Consider the following 27,874-nt stretch of genomic DNA (forward strand, 5'->3'; position numbering starts at 1 on the left):
ACCCTTCCCGAACTCTGACCCCTTTACTGAACACAAAGGCCCTTTTAAGGGCCACCAAGTATTCTAGAAAGAGCTGAATACCCCCAGTGCAGTGTGTACGGGGCATGGTAGGGTCACCATACACGTGGAGCAGATCTAGACTGAACGGAAGGGTCATAACACTTGTTGCTGCTACAATGTATACTTTATTCTCCGAGTTGCACATTTAATAAGTTAGAATGTAACATAATCTTGAAAGCAAAATGTTATAAGATTACAATGTGGAAAACGTGTCCTTATTTTTGGAACTATTAGGTTGGGGGAGTATGTATGAACAAGTGTTTAGGAGGTGGTGAGAAAAAGAATTGGGGTGGAGCGGGTAGGGAATGTTTGGGATAAGGCAAGGAGTAGGTAGGGAAAATAAGGAGAATAAAGGGGGGGGGGGGGGTGTTGGGGGATTGATCAGGTTACTGCCTATGATTAGATATTTCAGACATGGACACGTTTGTGGTGGCATGGGGAATACAATACTTTTATTGCACTTTGTCTACCAGTGATCATTCCACACACCCATCCGTTTTGCCGAAATGGGGGTAATCTTGTGTAGACACATGTCAATTTACATCCAACTCCCCATAGATGGGCATGGGGACCCATTAATTCCAGTTGCAATGGAGGAATAAACATGGACAGACACAATGTCATAGAGGTGGCATTGGCTCCATACTGCTCTGATCAGCCCCCTGTGAAAGGGACCTAATTGCATGAACAATTGAACATCAGTGATGGCAGCATGAACACAAATCACATAGGCATAATGAAGGTGGGCTTAAAGTGACATTAAACCCTCAGATTTTTTAACCTAAAACAATACTGTAATGTGTGCCTAACTGTAATCCATGGTAGTTTCCCTTCTGTTTGCTGCTCTTCCTTTTAAATCTGTATCTGTTCTCATGCTGGGCAGAACTTCTGTTTTGCAGCAGACTGCCTTGTCTCATAAATGGATACATGGTGTCTGTGTATAGGTTTGTAACCTGAGCCAGCACTACAGGAAGAGGCCCTGAGCTGAAAAGGGAACTTCTCCCCAAGCATGAGAAGACATGAGGATTTAAAAGGAAGAGCAGCAAAGAGAAGGGAAACAACCATGGATTACAGTATTGGTTTATGTTAAAAAAAAAATCTGAGGGTTTAATGTCACTTTAAGAGATAGCTGCTGCAGCTTCAGGCTCCATTCACACATAGCTAGCGGTAGCATTTTCTGCACAGTACTAACATGCGCAGATGCTGCACGGCCAGAAAATCGCGCTACAACTTTTTTGCAGGACACGTGTTTTCGTACTGTGCAGACGCCACTAGTGTGAACTTGTATTAAAAGGCATTTTATGTTTAGCGCGTTTCCAAACCGTTAATGGGGGTGTAAAGGGTTATATTGTGGAGATGCGAGTTTACAGGGAATTTAAATTTCATCACAGAAGAGGACTTGCTACAAGTGAGGGGGAAACAAAAGGTAAGTCTGGAGTTCAGGTTTAAGTTAAAATAAAACTTTCAGACAATATTGCATTCCCTTTGCACTGGCCGTGTCATTTGTTGCCGCGGGGCCAGTGGGTGGCTCCATTGGCTAGAATGAGAAAGCCTATAGATCCCAATATCTGCTAATATATAATGCTAATAATATATAATCCTTTATATATAATGATCCTTTGGCCGCCGGAGCCCTTCGGTTCAGTCAAACCGAAGGGCTGTTGTATGGGCTATTCACAACAGCCTGTACAGCAGCCAAAGGCATATGCTTTGGCTCGACTGAGGCTGGGGATCTGTCATTAACTGCCTCCAGTAGTAGAAAAACGGCCGGCCCGGAGCTCTCTAGATCTGAGCGGGCGTCTTTAGACGTCCGCTCAGACATGCCCTCTCGCCAGCAGGAAATGGCAGTTTTTTTTCTTCAAAACAGGCAGCAATGCCTGTTACCATACAAGCGATCCGCTGAAAAAAGAATAAAAAAACAAATTTTTTAAAGTCTGCACCCATACATACACGCATGCAAACATGTGTCGGGGGCGCATACGTGCAAAAAAGACGATTGCGCCCATTACGCCGCACATGTTACATATCGCTGCGAATGTTACATTACGCCGCACATGTTACATATCGCTGAAAAATGGCCTGGCCAGGAAGGGGGGTCTAAACACCTGGTCTTGAAGTGGTTAAACAATAACTGGTCAAGGCCAGCTCAGTGCAGTTGTTATTCATTGGCCAGGACCTGCTAGAAGACTCAGGCAGGTGCTGGCCAATAGCAAACAGTTGGATGGAGCTAGCTGTCAGCTTGCTCCACCCACTTTTTTTTAAAATTTCACTATTTACATTTCAAAAATATTTTTATAACCCACATTTTCTACTCTGCTCGGCAGCATTTGGCTATTCATTCAATACCGTATGCCCTTATGTGAATAGGGACGAACGGCAGCGAGTGAGCTGCCGGAGCTTCAGCTCAGCTGATCCAGATGTTGGATTGGCTGGGTCGAAGTCTTTCTGCACTTCAGCTGAACATAAAGAGCATGTTTGGCTGACCGAGATGCAGCTGTACTGAGGCGGAGTGAATAGCCAAACTTAGTTCGGCTGGGTTATTCACTCGGCTGCCTTCGTGCAGCTTTGTGAATAACCCCTTAAGAGAATGTCTGAGACTGGACGGTAAGCCACCCTGCATTTTACGGGCTTGTTCACACCATTTTCTGGTCCAGATCTGCAGATGCGGTGCGTGCTGTGCGTTTTTACCGTTTTCCAGTTAGTGGGGCTGTCAGCATGTTAGCTGCAGTGCGATGCGTTTTCTGTGCATTTTCATTGTGTTTGACCCGTTCGTGTGTTTCCGGTCCATTACCGGCCTGGAGAAAATGTGACATGCAGTATTTTTTCTGTCCGGAACGGACTGCGCTGGTGAGAACTGTAGCCCATAAAACACATAGGGAGTCATTGGGATGCATTTTGGGTGCAGGAGTGCACGGTTCTGTTCCGGACGGAGTGCGGACATCGTGTGAACAAGTCCTGGTAATAGACCAACAGCTAAAAGGCCCTAGAAACAGGGGAGGTTCTAGTGCCATTGGTGACCATATCACTAAGGCAGCTGCAGAGATACGGTCTCAGTGGCCCATATGAGGAGCGCTGTGGTAGTGAATCACCTGGGGATGAGTAGGTAGGAAGGCAGTGAGACCAGCGAGTATTGCAGCACCTAACCACTAGGGTGCCGATATAGAGGCCACAGTACACACTTTAGATTTGTATTATGTTTACATTCCCATTTCTAACCCTCTCTTTGTGATTTGAAGTTCCCCATCACTACCATAGTTCTGAGATCATGTATGTTGTGGCTTCTGCTGCAGAGACGCACGCTAGAACATCAGTTTTCTTGTTTTTAAAGAAGAGCTCCAGGAATGAAAAAAGTTAACCCTTGCAGTGGGGCTACAGCTGCACTGCAAGGGTTAACTGCTCATTATTCTCTAAGGGCCGGAATACAGAAGATGTACTCGCCTGATCCTCTCCCCCTCCGCTCCGTCTGCAGTGTGTCCCTTGGCGTCCTCACGTCTAATGCAGGTGATGTGATGCTCTCAGTGGGGCTTAGACCAACGAAGCCCAGGGAGAAGAAGCTGCGGGGACTGGCCGAGCAGTCAGGTGGGGTTGAGGATTGGGTGAATATATTGTTTTTTTAATTTGAGCCCCTAGAGCAGGGGTAGCCAAACTGCGGCCCTCCAGCTGTGGGGAAACTACAAATACTATCATGCATCTGCCTCAGTAGGCCATGCAGTGCGGGGGTAGCCCTGGAGTTCCTCTTTATTGAGGGATCTGTGTAGATTTGATCCAACTCTTCCTTTATCTGGGTATGTTCCTTGCCATACTTAGTCACTCATGTTAATTGAGTACCTGTGTAGATCCATTGTTGTGATCCAATTATTCCTTTCTCTGGGTATCATTCCTGCTACAGTGTTTATTCCCACTGACCAGTCAAAATGATATACTTTCCCAATTGATTATATTTTAATGATACAAGTACGCTGTCACTTCTAAAAATCAAGAACACCAAATAATAAGTGCAGTTTTGGGCACACTGAAGGAGGTTTTTGAATTGTTCGGGAGGGGGGGGCTACTAAATTGAAAGAGGACATGGGGAGGTTTCAGTGTCAATGAATGATCACAAAAACTGGGCAGCATCTCTTGGGATAAACAACAAAACATAAAATGACGCAGTTTGGGGAATTCAGATGTATTTATTAGAAATGTACTACATAGCCCCATAGTTTTCTTTTCTCTTGCTACATTTGCAGGGCCAAAGAATTATTACACCAAGGCACTATAATCATAGCTTATCTCACAACCTCAATCAGATGTGCAAGTAAAGGTAGCACAGGGCTCACAGACACGGGACATCTCCATGTAAACTCATTCTTCTTTGAATGGCATTCAATGCATGAACAGAGCACAAGAAGTATTTTTAATAAGTTAAACCCCAAAGCTCAGTAAATACTGAGGAAGAAATGGAACCTCTGTCAGGATTTAATTGGAGCCCCTGTCCCCATTGGGGGGATTTCCCCTCACTTCCTGTTTAGGCAGGAAGTGACTGGTAATCCCTCCAATGGTGACAGTCTATTCAAACCATATAAATTAGGGATGCACCAACGCTAGTATCAGTGCCAATGTGAGTACTCGCCCAAATGCTCCGATGCCTAGCACGATACTTCCGGTATCAGGAAGCTGGCAGCGAGTCATTACATGCTGCCCGGCTTCCTGATTGGCGAGGGAGCATGGAGCCGGCCTCCCGGCCAATCAGGAAGCCGTGTCATTACACGGCGCCCAGCTTCCCGATTGGCCAGAAAGTCGGCTCCATGCTTTCTCGTCACTTTGTGACGAGAAGCATGGGAACGGCTTCACTGCTAATCGGAAAGCTGGGTGGCGAGTCTTTACACGCTGCCCAGCTTCCCGGCTAATCAGGGAGCCGGGTGGCGAGTCATTACACACCGCCTGGCTTGCTGAATGGGACTTTCAGTATCAGCTAGTACAGAAAAAAATATATCGGTTCTCGATACCGAAAACCCAGTATCTGTGCATCCCTAATATAAACCCTTTTAGCTAACGTTGGTCTTTAATGAAACCTGATGGAGAAAGTATAAACTACAGAAAAGAGCACACAGTAAAGTCTGAGCACTTCTCTACATGGTCGGCACTTCCTCTATAAGGGAATGATAAACAGTACTTTCAATCTGTGATCACAATACGCATCAAACACAACTTGAAATAGAATAATACTAAGTATATGAACATACATTCTTTGGGTGGTTGGTGGTTTTGAGTTATTGGAACCTAAAAACCTACACAAAACAGCGGATACAAAACGTCACCAGCTTTTGTAATGTAAGTGGTCCAATACCTTTCAGATACAGTTTAATAACTGATCACAATAAGTATATGCATTACTAATTCACAAGAAATGTGTGTCAAGTGAACCTGTCCTGGGGAAAGATGACAAAACCTAGTATTAGTACCATATGGTACCCGCCTGGTCTGTGTGATTGGTGCTCCAAAGCTGGAACTACAAACTGTTATCCAATGCAGTGCTTAGAAAGCCCTCCATATCCCATGGGGTAATACAATCCTTTTCTATAGGTCACCCACATTACAGGGGTGGAGGGGAAGGCGGACACTATATGGCTAGTGCTGTTCTATGCATGCCTATTTATCTAATCTTTCCTAAGGACAGCTTCACTTTAAGACTACTCAGTAGCAGCGCACGTTTAAAAAGACTACTGTTGGACCCGAACATTCTTCTTTGTTGTAACAATTACATTAGATATTTCTACAGTTAAAAAAAAAATTTTTTGGCCTTGAGACAATCTTGACACCTCAAAAACGATAGCCTCTGTTGTACTCAGCCACTGCCCAGGAAGAATTCTAAAAGGGCCTAACAATAAGCCAGTTCCAGATGAGATCTACACATACAAAGCCTCATCGTTCTCACAACAGTGATGCGTGGTAAAAAGAAAAAAGTTGGGCAAAACAGAGACGACACCATCTTTTAAGGATATCCATGTCCCAAAACCGAAGAGGCATATATTCTTCAACTGCAGCGATATTATCGAATTATCTGGCATCATTTAGCTGTCTAGCCACGGTTAGGATCTCCTTGGCTCCCTTGCTTAGTAACAGGTCCGCCAGATCTGCTCCTAAATATTCTGCAGCTTCCTGAGCTTTATGAGGTATTCCAAGTGCTGTAATACCCACATGTTGGGCATTATCATCCGGACATTCACCTTCCTGTAAGCAAAACATATGTGTGCTTTAGTCAGCAGCAAATGGACAGGAATCAACAGCACTCAGTGGAAAATGTTCCAACGACCAACGGGGAACGGGGAACAAAAGTAGCCCCCCTCCAGAAGGAAGGACAGTGTCGGCACCAATTCAGAGATGATTTGAGGATCTACAGCCCAATGATACACAAATGAGATACATTCTTGTTAATAATTAAGGTACTTGAATGTATTTTTAATATTTAACTCCTGAGTTTAGTGTCACTTTAATAGTCAAACTGCTGGATAGAAATGTAAAAAATAAATATTCATAAACAAATAAAACCAATATTAAAATATATGTTTTTCCCCAATTATTTCAAATAATCCCTTTTCATAAGTGTGTTCATTATTTTCTCCCTTGACTGAAGTTTCTTTTTTTATACATAATTTGTGTTTATTAATGAAACATTGTATTTGTTTATCCCTACCCTCACCTCATTTTGGAAAACGACACATCTCTGCATTGTCTCCTTAAGGCATTCGGAACCATCAAGGCTGTAGACCGCTCCAGTGAGGTATAACTGTAGAACAGAAATTGAATGTTAGATAATAAAACACTTACAAAGTATCTTATCATCAAACACACAGAGAAAAAATAGATTGTAATGTTTAATACGGTTTCCCAATCATAAAAACCAGATGATTACCTGAGAATCTTTTAGAATTGTACTCACAGCTACAGGCACACTGCAACCGCCCTCCTAGAAGAAAACAATTGTTCCGGTGTTAAGTACTATTCATATTTGTATTGCCAAGAAGTCATCTTGCGCACTTTTGTCATTTGGTTCCAGCTTCTGTTTTCAGTTTTTGGTATCAGGAAGGATTAGTCCTCTGTCTATGTCCCCTGTGGGGGCTCTCTCCATCTGTCCTGGTAACCAATGCCAATGGTTGTCAAAAGGTGGATTCACTCTTACTTCCTGTTCTGTCTACAGGACAAGAACTAAGGTAACATTTCACAGATGAGGTATAAAAACATCTTAAGAGGTTCTTACCCATCCCTGCTCTATCCACAACTAGAACAAAAAGTTTATGCTGTGGTTCTAAACTAAGACACTTTATTAATTGCATTTCTCCACAGTTTTTTCAGCTAAAGCTGACCATAATCTGATCATATGACAGTCTACTTAGATTAACCCCTTCGTGACTGACGACGTACAGTGTACGTCGCCAGCATCGGGGCTGTTTAAACAGACTCCCGGTGACTTTTGCCGCCGGGACTCTGTTTAAACTTGTAGAGCATAAAAAATCAATACAATGTATATCCAAGTCAGGTAGGCCTTTGCTCTATATCTCTGTTCCCACAAAGTTGGGAGCATGAAATTGTCCAAAATGTCTTGGTATGCTGATGCCTTAAGAGTTCCCTTCACTGGAACTAAGGGGCCAAGCCCAACCCCTGAAAAACAACCCCACACCATAATCCCCCCTCCACCAAACTTTACACTTGGCACAATGCAGTCAGGCAAGTACCGTTCTCCTGGCAACCGCCAAACCCAGACACGTCCATCGGATTGCCAGACAGAGAAGCGTGATTGGTCACTCCAGAGAACACGTCTCCACTTCTCTAGAGTCCAGTGGCGGCGTGCTTTACACCACTGCATCCGGCACTTTGCATTGCACTTGGTGATGTAAGGCTTGGATGCAGCTGCTCGGCCATGGAAACCCATTCCATGAAGCTCTCTACGCACTGTTGTTGTGCCAATCTGAAGGCCACACGAAGTTTGGAGGTCTGTAGCTATTGACTCTGCAGACAGTTGGCGACTTCTGCGCACTGTGCGCTTCAGCATGCGCTGACCCCGCTCTGTCATTTTACGTGGCCAACCACTTTGTGGCTGAGTTGCTGTTGCTCCCAGTTGCTTCCACTTTGTTATAATACCACTAACAGTTGACCGCTGAATATTTACTAGCAAGGAAATTTCTTAGAACACCTGAATCCAATGATTTGGAGGGGTGTCCCAATACTTTTGGCAATATGGTGTATATGGAGGGATCGATGGTTGCCGCCCAGGCTGGACTTCAAACATGTCTGCCTTTTGTTTCTCTCCATTAGATGTGGGTGGGGAGAATAAAAGTTTACAGAAGGAATATAAAATTGCTTTTGATCTCACAGGAAGTGACAAGGACTCTGCATTTCTGGCAAGATCAACAGATATTTTCTGTACTTGCTGAAAATGTACTTCGCATGAAAAGAAAATGAAAATGAATGCATCCACCACATCTAAAAAGACTGGTAAATTGCAACAGATTACACTTTAGCTTTTGATTTAGTTATCTTTAATGTGTTTTTCTTACCAGTCGCCTCATGAAAGATCTTTCAGCTATACACCGTAAAACAGTCTGAGGATCCTGAAGGGCAGACACCATGTTCAAAATATTCTGGTCTTTGGCTCTAACCTCTACAGCAAGAGCGCCCTACAGAGAAATGCACATGATCACAACATGATATATATCTGCATGTTTAATACAAACCGTTCAAAGAGAACTATGGACAAACCTTTTTTTTGGGCTATTAAATCAACATATAGGGGGCTACTGCCCGCTATCAGCTGACAGCGCAGAGCCATGCTGCAGCTGGGGAAAGGTCCCGACAATACTGCAGGTATAACTCTGCTGCCTAAGTGACAACTGGCTCTGACTTTCTAGAGCCAAAGCCAGCTGTGCCCATCCCCTCCCCTGTCTGTCCCTCCAATGACAGCTGGAAGAACAGAGAGAGGGAGGGGGCGGCAATGTCACCTGTCAGTCACCTCTCTCCGCAGGGAGAAGTGGTGAGCCGAGTGATCGCTCAGTTCTCGGTCTATAGAGCTGGCGTGTAACAGCTGTGGTGTCACTCACCGGCTGAAACTATTGGGGAAGAGTACATTTTACACTCTCAATACTTCCATCCATTAAATCCATTAAATGACAAAATTAAACTGGATACAAACCAAAACACAGTAAGAGACTGCCAGTCTGCAAATGCTTACCTGACCCACTGCATAAAGGCACTCCTCAGGAGAAAGGATCTATGAGAAGAAAAACATACATTTAAGCAGGATGAACAGCTGTACTGTAAGTACTCTATGTCAGCTTCCATTATCAAATAGATCTTACAGAACACAAATAGATGGGCAATTTCCCTGTGTGGCTTTTGTTTAACCACTTGAAGACCGCGGTGTTAAACCCCCTTCCCGTCCAGGCCATTTTTCAGTATTCAGCGCTGCGGTACTCTGACTGACATTTATCCGGTCATGCAGCGCTGTACTGAAATTAATTTTATACCATTTTTGGGGATAGATAGAGCTTTCTTTTGGTGGTATTTAATCACCACTGGGGGGTTTTATTTTTTTACTATATAACAAAAAAAGTACCCTAAATTTTGTAAAAAAAAACTGTTTCCCTATGAAATGTTATGAAACATTTATTATCACCCCAATTCTTTGGTAAAATATAAAAGTCGGGGTCACGTTGGGTCAATAGACACCAAACATGTCAAGCTTTAAAATTGCGTGCGCCCACGAAATCGCAGAAAACGACCATGCCCTAAATTGGCCATAGGCGACGCTTTAAAAGCTTTTACGGCTCACCAGTTTAGTGTTATCAGTGATTATGGCCCTAAAATTATTGCTCTCATGTAACATGTGCGGCACAATAGGCAGAATCTTCGTTTTCGCATGTAGGCGCACCCGACGCATGTTTGCGCGGGGGGTGGGTGTTAATTTCCATTTTTTTTGTAACTTTTTTTTTTAGCTTCTTTATTTTTTTTTTACAGTTAACTTTATTGCTATCAGATAGGGAACTAAGAAATCCCCTATGTGATAGCAAATTCACATGACAGGTCCTCTTTATGAAGGTCCTCTCTAAGACCCCTAATGTCACCTAGGGACCCCCAGAGAAGCTGATGAAGCATGGAACTGCTTCACCATTGCTAACAGTTCCCACTCGTGTGCACGCTGATCGCCACGCACAAACCAGGGGGAGTGGCAGGACGTCTTAACCCCTTCGTGACTGACGACGTACAGTGTACGTCGCCAGCATCGGGGCTGTTTAAACAGACTCCCGGTGACTTTTGCCGCCGGGACTCTGTTTAAACTTGTAGAGCCGACTGTCGGCTTTACAACAGAAGCGATCCTGGCAAAGTAATTTTCAGGCTTAAAATGTGGAATATAACATGGGTACAAAAAATGAAAAAAAGGCCTCAGTCATGAAGGGGTTAAGACGCCCTCCCGCTCCTACAAGACTCCCCTCCGGCCATGGATGGGAAGTGGTTAACATACATACCTGGTGATCCTGCCAGAAATTAACCTTACCTCTCCCTTAGAACAGGTGACAACACTGGTGCAATGTGACTGCTTTAATTCAAATAACCATTCCCACTCTGTCTCTCTGTTGCTTAGGGGGAGTGATTGGCTCTGTCAATCATTACACATCTACATACCTCCACTGGTTGGCTGGAGAAAAGGGAAGGGAGGTATTTCCATGAATATGCCGCTAAAACCCATCACCTGTGCCACAGATATGATCACAACAGGTTCCAGTATAGGAGGTGTGAGGACAAGATGGTACCAGAGCATTATGACAACTCCTACTAGCTAGACCTTAAAGTCCATTTCCACCTTTGTAAGTGATTACCATATATTGTTGTAATGTAGAGGTGCAATGATGATATATATGTCTGCACATTTTCATAGCTCACATTGCAGACTTTCCCCATTTTTTTATGAAATATTTATTAGGCCTTAAAATTTTCTCTACAGGAAATGCAGTCTGACACCGGGGTCGGATTGTGAAGCAGGCTGTAGACAGCAGCCCCCTCCCTGTGATTCTGTGTAACACGATCACTAAACACCAGCTCTGCCTTTGCACACAATACACTGTCCGGGTGAGTGCCACTATGAATACTAATTAATGGGGGGGAGAGCTCAGTTGTAATATACACAGACTGCTTGCAGAGCACAGAGGCGGCCATTTTCATGAGGATATGAAAAGGAAACCTAACAAAAAAATGTAAGTTTCTGTGTTCATATACAGTAACTGCATATCTCTGCTTCATGTTCACTCTGTGTTCATTGCTAGCATATGTTTTGTTTTTTTTAAAGGTGGAAATAGGCTTTAACGTGGAGACATGAGAACTTTTACAAACATTGATATCTCTTTTACATTAAATTAAAATCAATTATAGGTCTCCCTTTAAATGGATATTCATTCCATATACTGTACAGTCTCTACACGATAATGTGTATGTGAAGTCAAATTAGGAAAGAAAAAGACCCTTTCTAATGGTCTAATAAACACCTTTTATGAAAATGTTTGTATACCTTTGTTTTCAGTTTTAATCTGTGGTCTCTCTGCCTATCCCTCTTCTTGAGGGTGAGGGTGTATCTGCATTGTCTGTGTGCAGCAATGTGTAGCTGGAGTTTTGACAGCGAGGTGCCCGCCATGAGCTGCAGTCAATCATACAAAGCAGGGCTAGGCGAGAGGTGTGGGAGCAAAGCTGACTATGGGAGGACAGGCGCACTGAATTGGCACGGCATCCTGTAGCTCTGTATATAAAGCTAAGTGATGTAAACTACACAGCTTGATGTGGTCATAATGTTACAGGAAGAGAAGGGAACTGGAAAGACCACTCAGGTATTTGCCAATAAATAAGACTGTAACTGTACAAGAAGGAACATTTACAACATTCTTCATTAACAAAAAAAAAAGCCTTATTTGATTATCAAATCATAAAATCATTATACAAAGCTACATTCTTCCACGCCACCACCAGTTATTTCCTAGTTTTCTATACCGTAGGCTCCAGAGAGCTTTACATAGTGCTAATATACCAATCTTCTTCTTACCTGACCGATACGGCTGTCCCAGCCCATACGGCGCAAACCAGCAGCTGCTAGAATGATGGCACTGAAATGGTCCTGTTCATCCAGTTTCTTCAAGCGCGTATTTAAGTTACCTCGCTTAGAAAAAGTCAGTTAAGGATTGTAAACAAATTGCTAAATTAAAAACAGAATCCTCTTTTCTCCCCCAACTAAAAACAAAAAGAAGAAACCAACAAAAAGCTGGTGCATGAACATAGAGTATAAGCCCATGACTGCGGTTAAAGCGTATATGTTGACCTAAAATCTATTTTTCAATATGGTTCTTTTTCTTTTTGAATGGGTTGCAAAGCTTCTCAACTAAAGATCCTGATAGTAAAACCCATTTCTGTTACAGGAGAATAACGCTAAGCACCTCTGCAAATTATTAGCAGTATTGTCAGCCTGCCGTGTGCACTTCTTCAATTGGCTATTGGGCTGCCCATCTAATAGACTTATAGAGGAACTTTACCCATATCTTAAAAATGACAACAAAGGCAACTTTAGAAATGTTCAGTAATGACAATCTACAAACACATACTGCTAGATAATTGCCGGCTTTGTATTCTTTGCATCCCTTATATCTCTTTTCCACCCTATTATTCCTCACAGTGGCCATTTTTACTAAGGGCAGATGAATGTATCTCCCTTTACTTCCTGGAACTCTGGCACATGTGACTAGGACATGTGACCATGTACATTATCTCAGGGGAAAAAATGCCTCTGCCTGAGATCTCGCGATATTTTACAGATAAGATTTCCCAGCAACGCACTGTGATGTAAGCTTTGCAAGATGCATCTCTTAGGCATGGGCTACATCACTGATACCTAAGAGGACCAGGAAGTAGAAAAACAATATTTGTCAATAAAAGACAAATATGTTTATTTAACTAATGTATGAAAGATAAACTTAATATCAGCATGTAGAGCTGCATACTGCTGTGATTTCTAGTAAAAGAGGGTAAAGGTCCACTTTAACAGACAACCCAACAGCCAACTAAAGGGAAACAAGATCTACAGGTAAGAAGTTTGCAATGCATTAAAAAAAAAACAAAAAAAAACAATTGCTTCAGAAAACTGTACACAGTAAGGCACTGCGCCAAACATGCTGAAAAATTGATTTTGGGCTTTAAACATATCTAAAACAAAAACGGTTTCCCCCCCCCACTGGAATGCAAAGAACATCATTTAAGGTAAGTGCTAACATTTACATGGGGGGGGGGAGGGAAAAAATGTTTTGCCTTTAATATCACTTTAAGTAGGGCTGACAACACAGTTTGGAATTTCCATGCAGCAGAACCAGTGCTGGAAACTCAGTACAGGAAATTAGGAGCCTACTGGATTCCAGGCAGGAACAACTTGCAGTACCATGGGGAAATGTGTGTTATTACAGCAATGTTCTGAATATTTCATTATGCCCACACACACTTAGCTGTCCCCCAAGATTCCACCATTATTTCTGAACTCTCCTTAAAGATGGACAGGAAATCCCATCGGTGAATCACATTATTGGGTAGCGTTCCATTTAACAGCAGGTTGCTCTGTTCATGGTTACCACCAGTTGTCAAGGAAATTTTACCAACCCTTGTATATCAGGAATACAAAAGAATAGATATAGTGATTGAAAGACATTATGATAAAATAACTACATGCATTTAACAAGGATACAATATCTTTGAAAACTAAATGAGGGAACATCTTCTTCAACTGAGCTGCTCTACGAAGAGAGCTTGTTCCGATTACACTGTAACAAAAAAGAGAAATCACATAAAAGGATCCAATAAACCATGTAACCACAAACCCTTTGTATTGGCATAATGGTGTAAAGATAGTAAGAGAGTGAAGAAGAAAAAAACGAAGGCTGGGTTCATACTGTTACTGTGGTAACACACAAAAACACGCGTTGCACGTTGGTGTGCTGCAGTGCCATTCATGCTAATGACACCCCAACGCACCTTGTCAATGGATGTGTGTTGCAGCGTATCACAATGCATGGTAACACGCTACTGTGCTCGTGGCTCACTGTCTTACAAAACAAAGTATGTGCACCACCACATGCAATAGTGTGATTTGCTGCATTAGGCACCTAGCCTATATATTTAACACTGGTTTTGGAACACACATTCAACTTGGGGCTATCTCACACGGGCATGAATGGCTGTATAGTGTAATCAATGTCTGATACCTTTGTGCCCAGGAGTGACCAGTTGTTGTCTATAGCCGCAGGCAGCAGCCTGTACAAAATAATGACAGGCTGCTGCTATATGCATATACTTGAGCATCCAAGCACTTACATCTGTACAGGGATGCATTGCATATTATCGGCCCTGGGCCCAAACTGTCTGCGTCCAAGGCCACTCATCTGTCCCTGTAGGCATACAAATGCTGGGATGTGCAGGTATATGTGTACAGCCGCAGCCTGTCATTGATTGTCCATGGCTGTATGCAACACCTGTAACTTCAGGGTGCAGAAGTATCATCTATATGAATGAGCCCTTACACCCCTGGGTGAAACAATTTCAATTCAGAGCATAAAAATAATCATGATATAGTATTGAGAATTTATGCCTAGGTGAGATCTTCTAGTTCTAATACACCAGGGGTGTGGAATTCCTATTGCCCGGGACATGCAGTTTCGGTGCCCGGCGAGTAGTTTTTTTGTAGCCCCGCTCCGGACAAGCAGAGCTAAGTGTACAGTGTGGAGCCGCTGCTCGTTTTCAAGTGATCTGATCACTTGTATGAAACGAGAAGCGGCAAATCTGTCCACACCGCCCCCCGCCCCCCGTGGTTTTCTCTGTGTTATCACTGAGACCGTGGCGCTGTGATCACAACGCCACCTGTCTCAGCTGTCAGGAACTACACAGAACATCAGTTCTGTGTTGGAGGGCAGGTTCTATAAAGAGAACCTGTCACCTCCAAACTATCACTTAGAGGATTTTAAATCCCTATGTGATAGGAATAAAATTAAATGAAGGATAAGTAGATTTGGCCCCCGCTTTAGCCCTTGGACAAGTCGTTTTTTTTAAAATGTCTACACCCCTGTACACAATCAGAGCTTTTTACATTGACTTCTACCCTTAGGCCTCATTCACGCAGGCGGCATGGGGGTGGTAAAACCGCAAGAGTTGATATGCTGCCGCCCCTTAGCCAATTGTTGCAATGGTAGAACTGTGGTCGAACAGTGCTGTATACATTTCCACAGTACCAATACTTTTTGAGCTCCAAGACCAGACTAGAGAAAAATTCAAAAGTTAGGAGGCCGCTGTCATTTGTAAGGAGCACACGGAGCTAATGGGATTTGTACATCTCAGTTTTAATGTATGATTTTGTTTTTATAAATATAAATAAAAGGATGCACAGATACCAGTTTTGCGAGTACGAGTACTGATATTTGCCCAAGTACTTATGAGTACTGATACATTTTTGTTTATTGTCATGTGACAGTTTTTCTAAAACAATACAGACTAATGATTTCAGGGCAGTGGTGGCGTGCCAGAGCCAGGTCCCAGCTGCAACCACTGCAACCCTGGTAGTTCCGTGAAAATGACAAGTATCGGCACCGGTACTCGAAAAGTATATGTGCATCCCTAGTCAAAAGCTAGCCCAGAGAGAAGTCAGAGAGCATATGCAGCTTATAATGAACACATCTAGCAGGGTCTAGAAAGTCACCATGAAGACAAAAGGTATTAAATAACTAAACAACCAGATTTTACCTTTTTATCTGTTTAGAATTAGAAAAAATATGATTGTTGACTGGTTGCTATTGGTAACTATACTTCATACTTTGCTTGTTTTCTTAAAAGGACTCCCCCTAAAGTGACAACGTTGGCAATTAAGTCGCCATACAACAAAGAACTTTACCTGTTCTCGGACAAACTTTTTAACTTAGCCCCAGCATGTTTAGGATGAAATACAACTGCATCAAATGGATTTTCACGCCTGAAAGAAAAAAAAAAAGGGAACCTCCTCGGTTACTATAGTAACAATATAGCAAATTATTTCTACCAAGTTAGATTAGTAGAAAAAAAACTCACTTGCATACAGCTCCAATAGTGAACCCAGGAGGTAATGTTGTTGGCAAATCCTTCAGCGAATGAACCACAAGGTCAACCCTAAAGAAGAAAAACAAAACTGCACATTACAAATGGTGATGCTCCACTATGACATTCCTATATACAGGGGAGAGAATGATAGGGATAGAGAGATAAAGAAAATGAATATAGTATATGAACTGTTTTTAAAATGAATTGGGAAATAACACATTGATTTTTGTGTATTAAAGGATTACTGATGTAAGAATGCAAATTCTTTTTGAGCAGCTAAAAAGCAACTCTGACAATGTAATTTAAAGTAGACCTGAACTTAAAAGGATAAGATCTGCTATGTTTTAGGGAACATTTTGAAATGTTAATTGTACATAATCAGCAACCTGAAAAATGTTCACTTTGCTGGAAGCTCTGATATGAGGAAGCAAAGCTCTGACTCTACCTAGATGGCTGCCCCCGCACAGAGAGATCACAGACAAAACTGGTGATCAGCCCTTTGGACTGCCTTTTTTTGGGGTTCCTATGTAACATAATGCGATTTGGATATAGCTTGGCGTGGGGTAATAGAGTGGGTGCATCCAAGTTGGCCGAATGTTTTCATTTAAAGAGGGGCAAAGTGACAGAGTCTCCTGGAAGCTCACCCCTTCTGACCCACTTTACCTACCTTTGCCATTCTCCCTTGCCACTTTATCTGAGCTCTTGCAAAACAGCTGGCGTTTCAGGGTATGGGGGGAGAATGTGTCCTCCCTCAGGATGCATTGCTCAGGCAAGAGCAGCCAATCATCAGGGGCAAACACTGTCACATGAGGAAGGCATCAACTCTCCCTAAGCTTCAACACATAGCTTAAACAGGGTTTGTATCCCATCTCTGACAAAGGAACAGGGCAGTAGGGGGTGCAGCACAGCAACAGTGAGTACAAGTGGATCTGTTGGTAAACTTTAAGAGACTCTCTTACTTTGACAATAACTTTTCAGTTGTGGCTGCCAGGGAGAACCATAGTGTGCCATGGGGAGCTAGACATCCAAAACTCTCGGGAGTATGTTAGATGCTTAACATTCTTTGACCAGCATAGCTCTGCAGGGGCGCAATGATCAGAAGCATTTGGTGGTAGGGCAGCTATTACTCATCATCTTTTTCGAGGTCTCATTTATTTAATGGATTTTTCTTTTGCGTTTTGCAACAGAGTAGCTTGAAAAAATATTACATATGGTGAAATTACTATAGATAACTACACAGATCAGATGCCCTTACTTCACTGGCTACATTCCAGGCAACTAACATTTTCATAAGAAAGTCAGCAAAAACAACACATCACAGGTTTCCATGAATTCTTACTGCCATCATCCCTGTAGCAAAGAAACACAGTCCCTGCCCAACCCTTACCACTGTTACCCTTTCCTTTATTCCTTGAAACATTAAAGTGGATTTCCACTACTGCAGCCAAAGTGGGAAAACACCTACTTTATATTTATTACATCTTCCCATTCACATAGCAAAACTTTAAGATGCTCCTTTCAGGAAACTCCAGGACTGAAAAATCCTGCCATAATTAATCCTGTCTGTACTGTTCTGGCAGATCTCCATTATCACTTGTAAATTAGATGAGCAGGACTGTGTGTCCTAACAAAGGGTTAAATGTCTCAATGCATTATATGTTCATGAAATATATACAATCCCGATCCTATGTCTATTTCTGCTCCAAACAAACAGCTAGAACGGTAAGACTTATTTAAAAAAACATTTTTAGGCATGCTGTGTGAATGGGAACGCGTAAACATATAATGGGGGTTTCTCAAACTTGGCAGCAAACGTAGAACTACAATTTAAGCTCCATTCTTTACCCCGTCAGCAATACATGCTTTCTGCATAATCTCTATTGTGGTTTATGCAACTGCCAACCTCTCTACTGTAATAATGGGCACCACCACCTACCGCCATTCACACCAAAGCAAATCTTGTAGGCAATTTCTTGGCCATAATGAAATCACTACATATTTGTGCATTAGTTTTATGGTACAAGGCAGGGAAAATTTGTGGCTACTATAGTTAGCACACATTCTGTAGTATGATACATTTGTCCATAGGTCTACAATGAATGTAACACATGCTGCTTCTGTTTGGGGCAACCAGGCTACTTCCCCACTTACTCATTTTTCTCCAGGGCATTCTCCAGCTCCTTTGTAAACAGGCTCTTCTCTCCTATCTGCAAAGGTGAAGATACAGCAATCACTGATTTTAACAGAATACTTAAGGAGCTAAAATTCAGACTTTCCAGAAAAAAACCAAAGTAGCCATACTAACACAAAACTACATGTTACAGACACCATGGTTAATCGTTTTCACAAAACCAACCTTTGATAATGCAGTATCCAGAATTTTATCCCCTGTTGTAGACATTGCAACTAGAAAACAAAATGTGACAGTAACAGTGCAGGCATAGAAGAGATGTGTGGATATGGTTTTTCCCTCTTACGATGGGATGGGATACAAGTGGAGCAAAAGCAGAGAATAATATAAGACCATTAAACAACTAGATCCAAAATCCCAAAACAGATGATCACGGAGCGTATGCATGCTAATCTGTTGTATGGAAAATGTATGCAAGTACAACTCGTTAGACAAGGACATACATGCTCTGCATAGTTTTTGTGAACAATGTACCAGCAGAGTAATTGATAAGCTAAATGCACTCACCAATATCAAAATGAACATCAGGGAACTTCTGGCTCAGCATTTCCACCACGCTGTCAGTCTGGATGCGTGCTAGCTGTAGAAAGATATATATCACATGTTGACCAAGAATAGACAAGTTAGCCTCCTGCACATAGCTACAAGTGACATGTAGGAAAAGTGTCAAATACATTCTATTGAAATGAAGGTCGGCTTACCTGACTTTTCCTTGTTCCCACTCTGATGACATGTTCCCTATGTCCAGGATCATACTACAAATACAAAAGTTAGAAGATTAGACTGGAAGACGTCATTTTCAAAACTGATCCCCAAAGCAGAATAGGGGCCAAAAAAGTTTATATTGGGAGCACGTCATCCTTATAAATATATATATTGTAAAAGTGTGTGGCAATGCCACAATGTAATTTGGCAACACAGTCCCCAAGAACACTCAGTTAGAGGGGCTGAGAGGTTCCAGCATGTGAATACCTTTGCAGAGGAGGAACTAGCTTTTCATTTTTTTTCTGGACCATAGTGGGATGGAATCTCTATCTAGTCCCAGGGCCAGGTGTTGACCAGTATAGGTGGATCAGGTGGCTGAGAGCGGCCTTATTAGGAGTCTGGACCAGAGCTCAGGGGAGTTGTGTGTGCAGGAGGCACACGGACCCAGGCAGACTCGGGTGCGTGCTGGACGCACGTGGAACAGCCAGGGGAGGAGAGACGTCAGGAAGGTCGGTGACCCAAGGGACCCGTTGGACACACTACTGAGAGAGCAGTGTGGAGTGCTCACAAGGGGTGACCAGTGTGAGTATCACCCAGAGGTGTGCTTGGAGCTGAGGAAAGCTACTGAGCAAAACTGAGGATGGTATATGCTGAAGAAAATCGGATTATTATGAGAATATTGGCTCTTTTGTGAACAAAAGACTGTCTTATTTTGCTGCTGGAAGCTGTCTTGTGTAACAGGGGAAGTCTACCCTGTTGATGGAAAGAGACTTTGTGTTTGCCCTTCATATGGTATATGCTGAAGAAAATCGGATTATGATGAGAATATTGGCTCTTTTGTGAACAAAAGACTGTCTTTTATTTTGCTGCTGGAAGCTGTCTTGTGTAACAGGGGAAGTCTACCCTGTTGATGGAAAGAGACTTTGTGTTTGCCCTTCCCTTAATAAAACTGCATTTGCTGACTACAGTCAAGTGTAAATGTTCTTAATATTTAAAATTCCTGTTCAATATGGTTATTTCTGGTTAAAAAAAACACATGCTGCAGTGAAGTTAAAACTAATTCTGAAAATTAAAAGCAGTATATTGCCACTTACTTTGCTAAACATTACTTATTACACAATGATTTGAATTGGTAAATTTACCTCAGTATTGCAATGTTCCATTTTAAGCACACAACCCTTGTATGGGACACCGCACACTTCCAAACACGTCTCCCTTCTACTCTGCAGGCCTGGTCACAGTTTCAGTTAAAAGAATATTGCTCAATGGCAATATGGACAAGCTGATAAGTTGGAGGGTCCGGGGGTGGAACAGATAGTATTCCAGGACCCCACCCCTCAGCATAATTGAACACGGAATCTTAAACTATGTTATCAGAGGAGCTCAGGCTGGACTTCTTATCAAAGCCAAAAAATGATGGTGAGGATTATCTGGGCAGAAAAAGGGAACTCCTCTCCGAGTGCTGAGCTGCCAAAATGACCTCCTGCTTCTTGCTGTATCACATGCCTGCACAATCTTTTATTCATACTTGCTGGGAGGGCTCAGACACATTCCATAGTTATCTAGGAATTAAAGCAGCTTCTGCAGTAGTAATAAAAACAGAAGACTCAGTCACACACATTTTGTAGTACAGAAGGTGGCCGTACACTATTATAAAGGAAGCTATTCGAGAGTATGTTTGTACTCAGCTATGAAAGTACCAGCAGTGCTACGTATAACAAAACACATGTGATAGAGGTCCATGCCGCACAGAACGTTACATGCTTCACCCAGTATAAACCTTCCTTATGAGACCCATGAATGATCCGAACTACCCACCCCAAATAAAAGGTGCAAATAAATCTGTCATCTGTTCATGACCAAGGCTGCAAGAACCAGATAAAAAAGGGAAAAAAACCCAGGTGACCCGATACTGGACCCCAAGGAAGTTGCAGGACTAATCCATGTATGTTCCTAAAATATACTTCAACATGACATTACCAAAATCCTAAACCAACCAACCAAAAGAAGGTTTAAATGTCACCAGAAACTGGAAGAGACGAGCCAGAGGTGCCGCCTGTATATACCTTTATATATGTTTGTATACACTGGAAGCAGATTGACTTTGGGTGACTGAGACTGCCAGTCACATTTGGGACTCATAGTCAGCCATGGAAATGGGTCGTCCAGCCGCCACCTCAGTAATTGGATACGAGAACATTTGGGGGTTTCAGGGCTCCATGCCTATTATATTATAATGATTGGTCCTGTATGTGCAGCCACAAAGTGAGTCTGCTTTTCATTCATTACTGGTATTACTACAAACTCTCCATAGGAATAAATGGTGTACAGCACATGTGTGCCCCAACTTGGAAGAGTTTGACAAGGGGTATATTAAGTGAGCAGTTACACTTTACAGGAGAACTCCGGGCAGAGTAAACTTAGCACTGGCAGTGAGGCTACCCCCACACTGCAAGGGTTAAGTGCTCATTTTGGTCTAGGACTCTAAAATAACAGAGGTATAACTCCCTTGAACTTCGGTCCCACATGGCTGCTAGACAGGTCCCTGTAGCCTTTCTCCCGTCCAGCAGTCTAAGGATCCTTGAGTCATCATATCCACTACACAGTGTATTAGACGTGAACACTGAGGGATATTCCATCACTAGAGCAGAGGGGGGGATAGGCTGTAGGGACCGTTCTAACAGCCAGGCAAGACCGAGGTTTGGGTAAATATATCTTTGTTATTTTAAACCCTAGACGAGGGGTAGGCAACCTCAGCTCTCCATAAGGCATTGCAAGCCACAGGCATGACTCCCAGAGGCAGAAGCATGATGGGATTTGTAGTTTAGCCTTGCACTGCATGGGTTAGATGCTCGTTTTGGTCTAAGGTCTAAAATACAAATTTATACTCACCCGTGCAACCGGCTGGCTGTTACAGGACTCCCCCCTCCTGTCTCCTTCTCCGCTGCAATGATGCAGCGTCCCTCAATGTCCTCACAACCAACACGCTGTGTATTGGACGTGATGACTCAAGGATCCTTAAGGTGCCCATACACCTTGCAATCATCAGACGCCGACAGGATGGATCCGGTCTGAGTCCGAGCCAGGAAAAACGCACCCTTACGGACCTGCACTTGAGGTGAGCGTAGCGTGGCGTACGGCCGCGTAGTCCCATAGAGAAGCACAGAGACTGCGTACTAATCACACGCAGCACCTGTCCTTCCCGGGAGCTGCTCGATACAGCCCTGCACGCAGCTGTACGCGCCGGCCGATTCCAGTGTGAATCAGGCCTTAATCGTACAAATTTTGACGTACGGAAATGCCACCAACCTTGCGAAAATCGTACGATTCAACAGACGTTTTCTAACCTTCTGGAAAGACAAAAGTTGTACGATTGTACAGTATTTGCGGTTGTACAATGCCCATCAACCTTACGAATATCAGACAATAACGCAATCACATACGAAAATCGTCCGACATTCGTAAGGTGTAAAGGGCACCTTTAGACCGCTGGAGGAGAGGGGAAGAGAGGCTGCAGGGCCGGTCTAAGGGCCCATTCACACCAGATGCAGTGCGTTCTGGCCAGATACTGGCCAGAATGCACTGCCTCGCATTGCGGCCGGCTCACTTTTTTGTGGGGCAGGAGGGGGCCTGGCAAGCCATTGAAGTGAATGGCACTGTAGCCACGCCCTCCAGCTGCAACGTGATCGGCCGCACAGGATCGCAAGGCACATTATGCCTGCGGTCCGATCAAAATGCTGCAAGCGCTATTTAGTATGCACCGGGCCGTACTGCAGGCAAAATTTGCATTGCAATCCCGTGCGGCCGGAGGGCGCGGCTACGGTGCCATTCACTTCAATGAACTACCACGTCCCCTCCTGCCCCACAAAAAAGTGAGACGGCCGCAATGCGAGGCAGCGGGTTCTGGCCAGAATCGGGCTGGACCGCACTGCATCTGGTGTGAACGGGCCCTAAGAGCAAGCCGGCTCTGAGGTTCAGGGGAGTATAACTTTGTTATTTTACACCCTAGATGAAAACGAGCACTTAACCCTTGCAGTGCAGGGGTAGCCCCACACTGCAAGGGTCAAGAATAATTTTTCCCCAGAGTTCTTCTTTAGGGCTTATCCTGACCATGTCCAGACCAGTACAGTTTGTTTCTGGATCAAAAACGCACCCCAATGTATCCCTATGGTACTTCTGGGCTCTGTTCACACCAGTGAAGCCCATTCTGGTCCAGAGGGGAAAAAAAATTGCTTGTCTCATTTTCTCCAGTCTAGAAAGCACTGCAACGCATGGAAACCCATTAAAAACGCATACAAATGCACTGGACAGCACCAGAAAGGTCATTAAAAGCTAAAAAAACAAATCAAAAACCACACACACAAAAAAGGCAAAATCGCAGCAAAAATGCACTTCACTGCGTTTGCAGATCTGGTCCAGACATGGTGTGAGCATAGTCCAAGATTCACGCTGCAACATCAATATTTTATTTTCGGTTTATACTGCAACATCAATATTTTATTTTAGGTAGAATTTTTGACAAACACATTTCTGGTGTCCCAATGAGAGACAAATATGTCCGATCAGTTACCAATTTGTTCTTCAGGGCCCAATCACAACATTGTGGTACATTAGAATGTGTTGCGTGAAAGCAACCAATTTATTCACATAGGCCGCCTGAGGCACCAGGTCACACCAAAAAAGATGCACGTGTCATTTCTGGCCACACACATTAGTGGGCCCATTGGCAAAGTACGTTGGGATGCCATTCAGAACAAATGATACCAGATCGCAGCAATGCATGTAAAGTGTGTTGCCGTGCGTTACCACAATGCAGCAGTGTTAATGGGCCCTTAGAATGTCGGAAGCAAGTTTCTGAGAAGTAGCAGCACCATACTCAGGGATGCTGGAGATTATTATGCAGCATTTTCATTGAACACTGATTATGACTATGCCTGGCTAATAGAAGGTAAAGCGGTAGTCATTCATTGCACGGCTACCAATCATAGCGCTAGAGCCGGGGGGAAGGGGAGGGTTTAACCTTTTTGCCTTTAAATATTATAGAATTAAAGGACAGGCCCCCCCCATCGGGAATACAAGTTAGAGGACAGGGGCTCTCCCCTCGGGAATACAAGTTAGAGGACAGGGGCTCCCCCCAGGAACACAAGTTGGAGGACAGGGATACCACGGGAACACAAGTTGGAGGGCAGAGGCTCTCCCCTCGGGAACACAAGTTGGAGGACAGGGCTTCTTGGGGAAACCGGAAGATGATTAGAAGTATCAGCAGCCACCACTCCATTCAATCAGCTACAAGGTGTTGTGCGACGAAAGGGTTAATTTTAGAGACATCGATAACCCACATAACGATACTCGTCATCCCAGTCAGATGAAGAATGAAGGTCTCGTCCTGTAATGCCCACTGATAACATGTCTGCCACTAGGACAGCACGTTGAAGTTGCCGGCATGGTGACAGCGGTCACAGGAGGACACATAGCGCCGCACACACACAGCTCTCCTACAAGACGAGAGTTCTCTATCACCGCCAGACACTCACCATGATCCGGTACCGGTGTGCCCCGCACCTGTCACTGCCCTCTGCCCGGTCCCACCGCGGCCTGTCACGTTACTCAACCCGGAGCCATGTGACCTCGCTTTACTTTTTTCAACAAAACTTTATTAAGCGGCCATTGTAGAATGACAAAGTGAGAAAGGAGGGGGGAAAACGTTGTATGGAATGTGAAGTATTAGGGATTAGGAATCCCCAGTGTGTCTCTATACTGATGGCGGGGGGGGCCACATTAAGAGCACAATGGGGTGCTTTTTTTTTATGTGATGTAATTTTAAGACAGTGGAGGAGCGCCAGGGCCCGGTCGCAGTTATGACCACTGTGACCCTGGTAGTTCTGCCACTGACTTCAAGCTGTAGAGGGACTACAAATCCCAGGAATACATTATACAGCAATACAGAAAACCATCAAACATAAAGGACTCTAAAGCCTAGCAATGCATTATACAGTAATGCAGAATAGTATATGAATTTGCTACATACTTTGTGTTGGTGCTCTGCTCCAGGGTGCTGGCCTGATGTCTGGGGTGGAGGATGTCAGGAGGGGTGTGGAGGGTCTCAGGAGAGGGAGATGTGCGTGCTGGAGGAAGCGCTGTAAACAGGTGCCGTGTGCTTTCCAAGAAGGTTGTCATGAGGTCCCCAGCAAGCGCGGGACCAAAGCAGCCACTTCACTTTGAAACTTTAGAGCGATGGTATTGGTTTTTGGTATCGGGGCATTTTCACGAGTACAACTACTGATAAAAATGCCTTGTATCTGCACAGTTTATTCATATCACTGATTCACAGTATAATGTTACTTACCCTCTGGACTGGACGTCGCTGGATTCAGGGCTCTGCTACGCCAAGAACTCAGGGCTCTGCTACATACTGGACCCGGCTCTGCAACGCACTGGACGTAGAACTCTGCAACGCAATAAACTCAGGGCTCTGCAACGCAATGGACTCAGAACTCTGCAACGCAATAAACTCAGGGCTCCCCAGCGCAATAAAGTTAGGGTTCTGCAACACAATGGACTGGGGCTCTGGGCTGTAATGGACCTAAAACCCTGTGACACAATAAACTCAGGGCTCTGCAATACAATGGCACAACGGCCTCAGGCCTCTGTGACGCAATGAACTTGGCTCTGCTATGCACTGGACTTAGGACTTTGCAATGCAGAGAGAAGGACATTCAAGGTGATTTAAAAAAAAAAACACTCATACTGGTTCCTCCTGCACCCCCTCTGAAAAAGTCGGGCGCTCGGTCATGGACCGAACGCCCGACAGTATCAGGAGAGAGGAGGGGACCCGGCGGCATACCTTATCCCGCCGGGTGACTGTCCCCTCCTCTCTCTGCCGGCAACCATCACCAAGATGGCCGCAGGCAGGTATCAGAATACTGCCGCGTGGTGACGTCACGCGCATGCGCAGTGACGTCTCGGCGGGGTGATACTCGGCTACCGCTCCGGGTGTCACCCAGCCTCGGGACGCCCCTGCAGCACTGTACAGAGTGGAGCCTTGTGCTTTATACAGTACAGAATGGAGGCATGTGCATTATAGAGTACTGCACAGTGTACAGAGTGGATCAGTGTGAGGGAATAACCCTGTTAGCGTAACATTTCAGTTTGAGATAGAATGTGGAAAGGTTAGAACTTCTGTCCTTGACTGTGTCCCTGCTCAGGAGAGTCACCTTCACCCTCACTACTGGTCCAAAAGACCATTTTCTCTGGTACAGAAAACAATAAAAAATGAAACATTTTTGAGCTGTCACAGAAAAAAAGGAGGTGAATGGAAATCATCCAATGGGAAAACTTGTTCTGTTCTGGAGACAACTGTTTAAAAGGGAGTACCCCCTTGTTTTTAAGAGATGCCTCTAGATAGGCAGAGCCAGTGTCACTCACACAGCTGGGTGGATACAGACATAATTGTCGGGATCCGCTTCAGCTGCGGCGTCTCAGTATACCGTGAGTTGTAGCTCGCGGTATACTGAGCTTAGGGTGATGGGAGGATGCTAGTTTGTGTCCTCCCGTTACCCTAAGGAGAACTATGGGAAAAGCCTTAACCCCATAGTTCTCCTTTAATCAGTTTCTACTTGTATGGCAGTGGCAGCATGTAAACAAACTCTATTGCTATAGCAGCAGGGAATTTGTTTAGTTTTTTTTGTCGGCCAGGTAGTAATTCACGTGTGCTTTAAATGCCATCTTCCTGAACATCCTCAATCCCCCCCCCCGGGCAATGTCCTGGACTTACCCATACCTCCTGGGTGCCCAGGAGCATCATGGCAGGTGTCCGGAGGAAGAGTGGCAGGTAGTATGAACTCAGAAGTGCTCAGCACTGAGCCCTTCTGGGTACAGAGCTGTCAAACACCATCAGTCTGTGCTCAATCAGCTTCAACAGGATGCAGGGTGATGATAGGGGTCTGATAGCCCACTGATGTTTCCTTAAAGAGTACCTGTCACCTTCACTATGCTACCACATAGGGGACTTATGATAGCAATAAAGTTAAACAAGAACTCCAGGAATTTTTTGTATTAACCCTTGCAGTGAGGCTGCCCCCGCACTGCAAGGATTAGATGCTTGTTTGTGTCTAGGTGATAAAATAATAAAGATATACTCACCAGCTCCGAGCTGGTCAGCTGTCACGGCACTTCCTTCAGCCTGTCTCCTCCCTCCCTGAAAATATCTTTGTTTTTTATTTTTAACCTAGACACAAACGAGCATACGCATACACAGGAGCGCACACCTACGAGTCAGGTGTGCATGCCTATGAAAACAAGTCACACATATTAGCTATTGCCGCACATGCCGGAGTGAAATCAGTAAATCTGGGGCCATCATTTATGGTTAACTCTAAATTGATGAGCAATAAGCCTATGGACAATTTGGGGATTCCATAGTAGCTGGAAGTGTGTCTCCCCACTATACACATCAGGAGCTCTCAGCGGAGGTTAAAGACAAGGGCTAAAACCAAAAATGAGAAGCTTTCTGTGAGAATGAAAGGTTTATAAAAAGATAGCTCTGCCTGGAGTTGCGCTTTAAGACAAAGTAACCATTATTTCTCACTCCGTCTCGGGGAGATTATCTGGATTATAGGTCATAGGAGCCGGCTAAATAGCTGAGCTCAGTCGTTTCTGGGGAAATATTGTTCTTGTTATTTGTTTGATATAAAGATAATCAGAGATAGTTTTATCTATTTCAAGGTTGGCCAACAAGAAATTATCGATAAGATTAAAAACTGCTGGGACAACATTATGGTCCAATCAAGTATTAACGCA

At 43.9% G+C, this 27,874-nt stretch overlaps 1 protein-coding gene across 1 annotated transcript; it reads right to left on the bottom strand.

The window, feature by feature from the left end:
- Positions 1-5,952: 5,952 nt before the first annotated feature.
- HMBS (hydroxymethylbilane synthase) lies at positions 5,953-26,879 on the bottom strand. The gene is made up of 14 exons (XM_018572696.1): positions 26,850-26,879; positions 19,072-19,125; positions 18,878-18,950; positions 18,536-18,585; positions 18,331-18,386; positions 16,171-16,248; positions 15,998-16,075; positions 13,805-13,880; positions 12,125-12,238; positions 9,269-9,307; positions 8,598-8,717; positions 6,956-7,009; positions 6,743-6,829; positions 5,953-6,273 (listed from the first exon to the last, which is right to left on the bottom strand). Exons 1-14 carry the CDS (start codon positions 26,877-26,879, stop codon positions 6,100-6,102), a joined length of 1,083 nt encoding a protein of 360 aa, XP_018428198.1. The 3' UTR covers positions 5,953-6,099.
- Positions 26,880-27,874: the final 995 nt, after the last annotated feature.

Source organism: Nanorana parkeri, unplaced genomic scaffold (genome assembly GCF_000935625.1).
Source record: "Nanorana parkeri isolate BGI_ZX_2015 unplaced genomic scaffold, ASM93562v1 scaffold2110, whole genome shotgun sequence".
Lineage (NCBI taxonomy): Eukaryota > Metazoa > Chordata > Amphibia > Anura > Dicroglossidae > Nanorana > Nanorana parkeri.